At 33.7% G+C, this 10325-nt stretch overlaps 1 protein-coding gene across 4 annotated transcripts; it reads right to left on the bottom strand.

Annotated features, from left to right (window-relative positions):
• Positions 1-1392: 1392 nt before the first annotated feature.
• LOC114191586 (glycerol-3-phosphate dehydrogenase SDP6, mitochondrial-like) lies at positions 1393-10085 on the bottom strand. Of its 4 annotated transcripts, none has more exons than XR_003605983.1 (8): positions 9476-10082; positions 7044-7517; positions 5288-5619; positions 4783-4943; positions 4300-4558; positions 2578-2876; positions 1910-2124; positions 1393-1698 (listed from the first exon to the last, which is right to left on the bottom strand). XR_003605983.1 is itself a non-coding variant. In XM_028080845.1 (7 exons), coding segments are annotated over exons 1-7 (1881 nt in total). In that variant the 5' UTR covers positions 9831-10085; the 3' UTR covers positions 1468-1697. The 4 variants fall into 4 exon arrangements, 2 of the variants coding, with proteins under 2 accessions (XP_027936646.1, XP_027936647.1); XR_003605984.1 differs by having other exon boundaries at positions 1468-1698; positions 2038-2124; XM_028080845.1 differs by lacking the exon at positions 1910-2124 and having other exon boundaries at positions 1468-1698; positions 9476-10085.
• Between the last annotated feature and the right edge of the window lie 240 nt (positions 10086-10325).

Below are 10325 nucleotides of genomic sequence, written 5' to 3'. Positions count from 1 at the left end.
TTTTTTTAATTATAATTTGCTATTTTAATCTTAGAAAAAATGATTTTTAGAATAAAATGGTAAAACATTGTGGCAAGTAAAAATTTCCATTGTAATTTTTTTTAACTTTTAATTTTTAGTTTTTAATAATTTAAACAACTTTAAAAAAACTTGGGATTATTTGTGTTAGGAAAAAGTGAATTATTTCAAATTTTTTAATTGATGGAAGATTAGTAAATTTGTGTATATATATTATTAGATAAAGATACTCTTCAAATATACACAATTTTTTTTTTGAAATAACCCTATTTAACTGATATAATCATTTTATAATTATTTTTTAATAACTATTAACTTAAATTTATTTGTTTCTAAATTAAAATTATCTATCATTTTATTTTTTAAATGGCTATTCATTAAAATTTAACTTTCTTTTTGAGAATTAAATTAATCATCTATCACATGTGTTTAGTTTATTTTAAAAGACAATGTGTTTCTATCATCAGTTAAAAATTGAAGGATTTTGGTGTTCTAAAGAGAATCTGTACAAAAGAAAATTCTGACCTAGTTAAGAGAATTTTGAAAAAGAAAAAAGAAAAAGAAAATGATGGGGAATGCTACGTAGCTACACCACTCTTTCACCTGGGGAATTTGTTTTATCCTTAACTATTTGACCTTTTGGAACCTTCTTTTAATTAAATAGAAAAGATAAAGGGGGACGAGGAAAGGTAGATCAAACTGCAGAACCACCAACAAACAGCAGCTGCCAACTCCAGGGTGGTGAATAACCAAATGACAAGGGAAACAACAAATGAGCGAAGGGACTATGGAAAATGCTATCAAAGTGACGTCCTTAACAAAAATGTGCAGCGGGAAGAGTGAAGTGAAGCCATGCAGGATTGTATAGGCAGCTGTACCAGAAGGAGGTTTTGCGTAAAGAGAGAAGACACTGTAAACAGAGGCACTGATAGTATTATGTTTTGGTGATGTTTTTTAGTTTGATGCTGGAGCAATGGTATGACCATATGGATTGAGATTTTAAATTGTTACAATTTGGTTGTTGAGTATATGTTTTGGTTGAAGGTGATATGATGAGTGTTGTAAAAATGTTAATAGATATATTTATAATTTGGTGATATTTATAGCTTAGAATATAGCATAAATATATTTTTCAGATATATTAACTAGAGTAAATTACATTAACATCCTCTTCAGACGAAACACAATTCTCGTATTTTTAAAATGTCTACTCCTTTGTGTATGTTTTTCAATCAATTAAGAAAATTTATGTAATTCATAAACATGTCAGTGTTTTTCCAAACAAATAAGATTGGTGTACAAATAGAAAAAAAGGAAGTTAAACCTTAGAATATGAAAAACATTTAAGATCAGTGTATGCAATATGAACAAGTCTTAGAATGTCAGGTTTATTCTATTAACTAAGATTTGTATCTTTTTTAATACAATTCTGCAGCAATGGTCCTAATATAATTTGAAGTTAAACATATTTATATTTCATCTTACTTTCAGAATATCTCTCAAATATTTACAACAAAGAAAAGTTTAAACAAATACATAATAATGACCAGGACAATATTTTTCCGAATGAGTTGTTTGAAACAAAGATTCTCTTAACAGGAAGTGGTTTGCAACATTCTATTTGTTTACCTTTTGACCAGACACTTTGATTATGTTCCTCCACACCAACAGTCACAACTCCTAAAAACACATGACATAACACAACCATTTCAGAAGAGATATATGTTAGCAACATACTCTTAACACAATTTATACATTCCTCTGGTTGAAATTTATTCAAAATAATATGAAATTATTAAATGAGACAATGGCACAACTTTTATTATTTTTAAAAATTTCAACCAATAGAAGATAAATCATTAAAAGAAAAGAGTGTCAGAGAATGTGTTACTGGCATTTCTTGCAAGAGAAAAACGCTAGTTCAAGCTCAGACAACTCATCAAATTTGAATGCATTCTGCCAGACAGCTTTGACAAAATCACGAAATAATTGACTTCTGAGATGTATCAAGCTACTTACAGTAGCTGCAATCTTTTACTGACCCAATCTCTAGGCAATAATACCATGTTTTTGGAACTTCCTCCCTTCTCATTCCAAGTTCAAAGCCTAAAAATGTGTATATGGTTATAAATTATTCATCGCTTTGAACTGAACTTCTAAAATTAATACACTAAATTTCTAAGCTTAATTAACTTTTTATTCCCAATAATATACACCTCATTCAACTTTAGATAGAAAAAATTCCATATTTTTTTATTTTTCGATTTTAGTCCAACTCGTTTTCATTGATAACCAGGGTGACAGATTAGTAAACAGATATTAAGTTTTCTAAATAAGAAGGATTAAAACAAAAACCTTTCAAGATAAGAGGGACCTATATCAAATTTATAAATTTATAGGGACTAAAACAGTAACAGCTGGAAAAAAAATTAACAAGAATCAAAACCCACCATAAATTTTCCTAGGGACCAGAACCGTAAGAGGTGTATATTATGGGAATTAAAATGTGAATGAAGCCAAGATTCTATGTAAGTCAAGAGTAGATGAAGCAGTACTTACTAATTATGCTTCCCATCATGGAATTGAGCATTTTTGGAGGATTTAAAAGTCTCCAAGAATTCTTTAGCCTTCTGCAACTCTTGTTTTTGCCTTGTCTTGTCCCATTTGTGCTCAGCTCCCAATATTTGAATGACACGAGGTAATGCCCGCCCTGCAGCATCAGTGTCAAGGAAAGCTAGTCGAGACCTCCTCGAAATGAAGTCAATTGCAGATTCACAATACTCATGACGAGCACAGTAGGCCACCTCAGCCTCCAAAAAAGGGTAACCATGGGCAAGTCGCTTCCCCAAATTTTCGTTCTGCATAAGAAATATATATTTAAACCTTGGTATTTACGAAACCATGAAACTGACCAAAACTTGTACAAACTGCATAAGCACACTTTACATCAATGGGTAGCACATTCTATTGGATTTTGATCTGTCAAACTAGAATAGAAGCATAAGGTGAGGGTTTGAAACGAATTATCATGTAATGGATTATATTACCTTTCAGAACCAGTAAGGTCAAAATAAGTTCAACAGTTTGACATAATTTCAGTCTTCCAGCATATCTAGAGTTCTTCCGCATATCATACTTTCTTACAATTGTTTGCTTTATTATCAAGTTGTAATGACGGATATTTATAATTTTAGAGTACTATATTTTGTTTGGATACCCTCATAAGACTTTCTTAGTAGTATTTTTGCATAAAGTATAATTTACAAGTTAAATCTATTGACCATCAACAAATGTATGTAAACTCTCCCATTTAACAACTCTTCCTGCAAGACCGTTCCGTACTATAAAAACTGGATCAGAATTATAAAAAAAATAACTAATTATTAACAAAAAACTGTACAATGATTCCTGCGAGTTAAGAAGTTTGAATTCTCCCCCACAATTCAAATTTCCTTTCAAATCACAAAATACAACTCTCCTCTGAACCCCTTTTCTTATTATTGGCAACATATGACTTATTTCTGTAATCATCCCAAACCCAACCCCCGACTAACTAACTAATGGAAATCTGTCATTGTGATCAAAGCATGGACAAATAGGTAAACTGTTATGAATTTACCAGTCAAGCATGTAAACTCTTGGTTCTCATGTACGGTTCTGTAATAGAGATGGTAACAGTAATGTCACCTGATGAGGATTATCTAACAGTTTAAGTTAAGTTGATAAGTTGATGCATAATCCAAATATGGTATTTAGGGATGGAATTTGTGGCGGCAACATATGGGTTTCCTCATTTCTCTAATCTCTTCCCTGTGAACTCTTAAGCTCACATAATAAACCTAAAGTTAAACAACCTTGCATGCAAGATTCCTTTGAGCTCAAAGCATGGACAATGATCAAATCTACTTTTCCGTATTCCAAAGTTGAATTGAATTATAAAAAATGGAAACACCAAAGATCCTACTCTTGACCACTTAATTATAGAGACTTTGATATTGTTAAGAACCAACTATCCTAAAATCTTAATCTAAATAGTTAGCGAGCCAATGAATAATTTTTAGATCTTCAACAAGATTCACCAATATTTGATATCCATTCAAGCTCATGGCTTACAACAAACAATGAAGTCATATGCCATTAGGTGAGCCAGTCACATGGATCAAATGATGCCACTAGGCTGTATCAAAAACAAAATTTTCAATAAAATCAATCAAAGACATTTTCAAAAGTTCATGTGCTAATACTACTACTATATACAGTATGAAATATATACAAGCTAACCTGAGCAATGGCAGCAACACGTTCAGCCAATGTTCCATATGCATGAGACAAGTGCTTTGCTGCAGCAGTGTCCATCACACCAGGAACAACTTTACCCTTGTATGTTACTTTCATGCGTACATACTGTTGAGAAAGAATGGTAAAAGATGCAGGATCCCACCCTTCACCACCAACAATCCTGAGATTGTTGGTGACACATCCATTGGTGGCGGTCAACTTCCCAGACTTTATAGCTGCATTGACAGCATCTTCTGCCATGCTGAAACACATTGGAATCAGAATAATATCATGTACAAAAGAAATATTGCACGTCGGAAGGGAACATCAAGAAGGAAAGGCAACAACAACTGGTGCAGAAGTTGGAAAGAAATTAAACACTTGTTAAATGGACTAACTGAACAGTTAACATGATTAATACAATACCTAACTGCGGAACCAGTATCTGAACAAATTACATCATGTTTTGAACCATTAAAGAATTACCTTCTATAGGTAGTCCACTTGCCACCAGTAATGGTGACCAAACCAGGGTGATCCTCAAAGACAACATGATCCCTAGAGATACTCTCGGTATTTTTAGCTGATGGGTCCATGGCTAATGGACGAATGCCACTCCAGGCAGAAAGAACATCAGTGCGGCGGACCTAAATTTTAAAAGCATTACTTGAAGTTTGAAGAGAAAGAGATGAAGGAAAAGGACATCTAGATTGTGTGATAACTCAATTGGATCATTGTCCTTCGATTTAAACAGAGATTGACAGACCCAGTTAATTTAAAACAAGATATAAGATGGAAAGGTTTAATTCTATAGCAATGGAGCTAACAGATATAAGATGCAATTTACTATTTTTTTCTTCTGCCTAGGATTATCCAAAACATTTCCAAACATGCAATTAGCATGGAATCCTTTTATTTCTGCAAAGAACATTAGAAAGAAAAGGAAAGTTAATGAGCTTAAAAATTGCCTGTATTGGCAGGAATGACATACTTTAACATTAAGGTAATCAGAGATGGCATCCAATATAAATTGTATTTCGTCTTCATGTGGTTCAGGAAGAAAGGTAATGCTAGTATTAGAATCTGTAGTTCCAGCAACTGTCCTTCCCAACCATGGTAGCATGAAAACAACACGTCCATCCTTAGTTTTCGGAACAATCAAGCCCATTCCCTCGGGGGAATAATAATCAGGGAGTATTATATGTACACCACTGCTTGGACTAATCAAGTCACGTGCGCTTTTGTCAGCCATTTTCCTTACAGAATCACAAAAAGGCCCAGCAGCATTCACAATTACTTTTGCATATGTATCAAACTCTTTGCCTACAGCATGCAAAATAAGGAATAGAAGTAATTAACTATTGAACTTTTCAAAGACATTATTCTTTAAGCTTGAGGTGCGTTATAATGGACATGAAGGGAGAGTACGAGCAAAACAGCACAGTAGAGGTACTCAAGTTGCTGTTATGTCTATTATCAGGTGATTGATGCAACATAACCAATTTTGTACTTTGTTGTTTCATGTGCATAAGAACATCTCAAATGCAAATTTTTTAACCAACTCTAACAAATAAGCAAAGGTTACCAATTGGGGCCCTTTCGCAGAAGAAGGATGAATAATAGAACATATTTAGTGACCTATCAAGACGGTTGCACCATTGGAAAGTACAATTGCTTAAGTGACATAAAATTAAAAAAGAAAAAAATATGTCAAGACATGACCCTGCATAAAAAATCTAAACAATACAGTTCAGCAACTTTCATGAGTTGCTCCATTAGAGATGCCCTATGTACTTAAATACCATTTGTATTGTATGACATTTATTTTACACTATTACAAAGCATAAAGCCATCCTTTTGGTACTCTTATTAATCATTCTAGTTTCTCATTCAATTATTGTTACATTCTAATTAATTACATAATTCTAACTTTTTTACACAGGTTATCAGCTGTCTGCCCATGAACACATAGTTTGTGAATACTTAAATGTGCTAAATTACTTAAATTAAGTACCGGATTACTTACGTGTTTTTTTATATAATAAAATATTTTTTCCAATAGAACTCGTTCTATTTTTAATTCTTCATGGTGTGCACATAGGTACACAACAAAAAATCCCTTATACACACATAATGAGTTTTTGAACAATGAAAATATGATATGTCAATGGAACTATGTATGTAGTATAACATTCATGTGATATATACTGAGCTGGTTGGAAGTTTTAAAATGCTTTAATACTTATTCTGTTCGTAGAATCAAATAACCTACAGTGTTTTGGTGTGGGAGTGAAAGTGCCGGTTTACAGCTTTGAGGGAAAAATAACGTTGACTTTTTCATAAAATTGTACTCAACAAAAAATTTGTCTCAAGTTTTGGTACGCAATAAAAAATTTAGATCTTATGTTGTGCTTCATTTCATTTTTTATTGTCCAATGATCAATTTAAAAGTCAAACATGGGAAAAGTGCTACTGTGGTATCTCGTTCATCGTTTTTTCTTTTTGCAAATTAAAGGCAACCCCTAAAAGACACAAATTAACAGTTGAAGAATAAATGATTGACTTCCACCAAATGGTTCTTCATATTGTGTGTGTGTGTGTGTGTTCCTCACAATATCTCAGATCCCTTGTTTAATCAGATATAATATCCTATGATACACTCTGCCAACTTACCCCATAGTCCAAACTAGAAAAAATGTAAACCATGAATGTCTACAGTAACATAAATTAATAAAAGAAAGTATTACCAGTTAAATTATCCCTAATTCGTGCACCAATTATCCGTTCACCAGCATCATCCTTCAGCAAAGATACAACTTCTGCATGATTCAGCACTGCAGCACCAGCTAATGCTGCAGTGCAAGCCAGTCCAACATTAAGACGTGCATCATTCATCTGTCCATCATAATAAACAACTGTGCCCCTCAGACTTCTACCATTTCCCTCCTTTGCCAGAGTGGGAAAGAGTTCAACAGACTCCTTAGCCGAATAGTATCTTGATAAGTGTAAGAGTCGTGCTCCTGCGACCAAATCGTACATTTTCAAGCCAATCCAGTAGTACAGTACTTCAAACCAGTCAAAACATGGTGTCATGCAAGGCAAAGCTTGGCATAGGTGTGGTGCATTGTCAATAACCTGTTTACGCTCCTCAAGTGCATGGAATACTAGCTTTAGCTGGCCATAGTCAAGTTTAAAGACAGCTTTCTCTAGGTAACGAACACCTAAGAGTTTACACAAACATGGAAATGTTAGAGCAACAAGTACTTTCGACTTATAACATAAGGACACATAAAATGACTAGTATTTCCCAGTAGGACTGAAAATTTCTGCCAGTCAAAATCAACAATCTACAGTGTTAAGATGCAGATTGGTTTTATTAATCTTATTTGACAACCTAGACCAAAGCAAATTTCACAAGGCTCAAATGAAAACAGGCTTCCTTATGATTTCTTCCTGCAAATTTCAAATCCCAAAAGTATTAGAAGGTTGTAGATTTTTACCTTTAATGTTGCTTCATGTCCTTTGAAAGAGTATGAAAAACAATTTAAAAACAGTAATTTTATGGCATACCCTTTATAAACACATCAATATTAATTACAAAAACAAATTGATTGGCCTACCAGATTATCACAAGGTTTTTTACATTTATAAGCATGGTATATTTCCAAGGTTTAATAAATATCTAAGTAAATAATGAGAATGATGAAAGTGCCAAGATACAAATAAGAACAGAGATACAAATACAAATAAAAAAATTTGATACATCAGTCATTTTTTTTATCCCTCCTCTTTTACCCTTCCACTCAATTATTTGAGAAACCAAGGCTTTCCCTTCCAACATGTACTCCAAATCTAAAATTCACCCTTATACCCTTCCAGTCATTTAAACCCTGTCTTCTTCCCCTCTCTAACTAATCATCTAACCAACTAAATATTCCAACTGTCCAAATATCCCCTTTCTTTGTTTAATATCCACTTTTTCTTATCAATTTCTGCATGGTTTATCCTCTCCTGTAAAGATTTTATTAAGTACTGCCCTAACTTCTTCTGCCAACCCAATTCAAAAAAATACCTGAGATATTCACACCAGTACACCTCAATGGACTGTCATATGACACAACTCAAATTTCTCCTAAAGTTCTTCTACAATTGATATTTGGATATTTTGTTTCATTTCATCCCTTATAATAAATGGTCGAAACCTTCAGATTACAGCAGCTTTGAACCATTTCAGAGATAGATAGAACAAACCAACCTCCCACCATTGGAACCAACTAAAATATCTGCCTTTTAGAGCCACCAACACCACTTGGAACCTGTACCCTTTCCTCTCCCACAACTTTACTTACCTGGAAGTATCATTCCAACCTGTTCACGCAACGAAACATATCCCCCAAAGTCATTAGCCACTTCGGACCACACCTTCCTTCTCATATCCTTGTTCTTGAATCTCCCTTTCAGATTCTTGAATTTTCCATTCTTCCACTGATTCCCTTTTGACCAAAATATAACAGAACTTCTGCTGATCCTTACAATCAATTAAATAATATACTCAATGTGTTCTTTTCAATAATAGACATACTTTAGCAGAAAAAAAAATCCATCGTCATCATTTAATGAAACAGTCTTCTCTAAAGCCCCCTTTGTTCAATTCTACTTTCGGTATTAGAAAAATATTTAAGAAATCATCATTATTTTAAGTTAGATCTTTTTAGCAGCAGTTTGTGATTTAATTAAAGTATAAGAATTCTTCAATGGTTAAAGTATAACAACACTTGTAGCTCAAAGACTATTTGCTCTTTTCTATTAGGAAGATCTAGGAGTCTTGCTAAGGAAACTAAAGAAAAAATTGAAAGCTGTTCGGATAAACAGTTCCTGAAAATATAAAACCTGATCACATCACTCCTTTCAGAATAAATGTCATTAAATTTAATCACTTTCTATTATTTTGGTAGTTGAACAGACATAATGAATTTTGAACTAAAGTTACTAACAAATTACATTTTCGGATACTAATGCAAAAGTACTGTACACTTTCTCGACTTTTACCCGGATTATTTTATTGAAAAGCGTAAACAGAGCACTATCTTACGATTATCGGATATTCAATAGATAAAGTATCTCTAATCATTTATTAATAAGATAAAAAGAACAGGTAACCGAGCACGCACACTTGTACCTCCATGAATGAGCTTGGTGGAGCGAGAGGAAGTTCCGGAAGAGAAATCCTCTCTCTCAACGAGGCCGACGCGGAGTCCTCTAGTGACGGCATCGAGAGCCACGCCGGAGCCGGTGGCTCCGCCGCCGATAACGAGAACGTCCAGAGGACTTGTGGCACCCGCGCCGATCAGCGCCGACCGCTGGACCTCTCTCGACGGCACAGCAGCAAATGGATCGTGGATCTTCTCCCGAACAGCGGCTAGGTGCGATCCCCCGTCGCTAACGGATACAGGAGGCGAGAGGAGGATGGAGCCACCGTATGCGGTGGCAACAGCGGCTCCGACGGCGGTGCCGAGTCGCCTGAGGCGAGTCATGGAAAGGAATGAAAGAAGAAAAGTGAGAAGGAAGAGAGATAGAAGCGTGCTTCACTCGCGGTCACGAGGAGAGTGGCGCTGTCTTAATGTTACGTTTACTACTTAAAAAGAATCGTTCATAATTTTTGGTGAACGTGAATCTAGTTGAAAAATGAACTTCTAAGTGGCGGCAGATAGATTAATTTATGTTAAATTTATAATTTTAGTTTTTTACTTTTTTTAAGCTGGTTGGTTTCTTTTGCTATCTTCTTCATGGAGAAGAGAAGAGTGACTATGGAAATGGAATGGTGAACTCTTATTTACGAATTTAGATTTTCTGTTGAATTTTTTTTTACTATTTTTTATTGTATTTTTATAATATACTTATTATATTAATTTAACTTTTTAAATTATATTAAAAAAATATTTAAAATATTAACATAATATAATTTTAATATTCAACTGATGATAATATATAAAAAAAAAACAGTAGAGAATTTGGATTCTTTATTTACT

The sequence above is a fragment of the Vigna unguiculata genome, chromosome 7 (genome assembly GCF_004118075.2).
Source record: "Vigna unguiculata cultivar IT97K-499-35 chromosome 7, ASM411807v1, whole genome shotgun sequence".
Classification (NCBI taxonomy): Eukaryota; Viridiplantae; Streptophyta; class Magnoliopsida; order Fabales; family Fabaceae; genus Vigna; species Vigna unguiculata.
Note: the sequence above shows the minus strand (reverse complement) of the source record. Positions and strands in the feature narration are given on the sequence as shown.

Coding starts and splice junctions, on each gene's coding strand:
- LOC114191586 (XM_028080845.1), bottom strand. CDS start 9,830: ATGACTCGCCTCAGGCGACTCGGCACCGCCGTCGGAGCCGCTGTTGCC. Junction 7,518..9,475: donor CACCAAGCTCATTCATGGAG/GTACAAGTGTGC, acceptor GTAAACTCTTAG/GTGTTCGTTACCTAGAGAAA. Junction 4,944..5,287: donor CTGATTACCTTAATGTTAAA/GTATGTCATTCC, acceptor TTTAAAATTTAG/GTCCGCCGCACTGATGTTCT.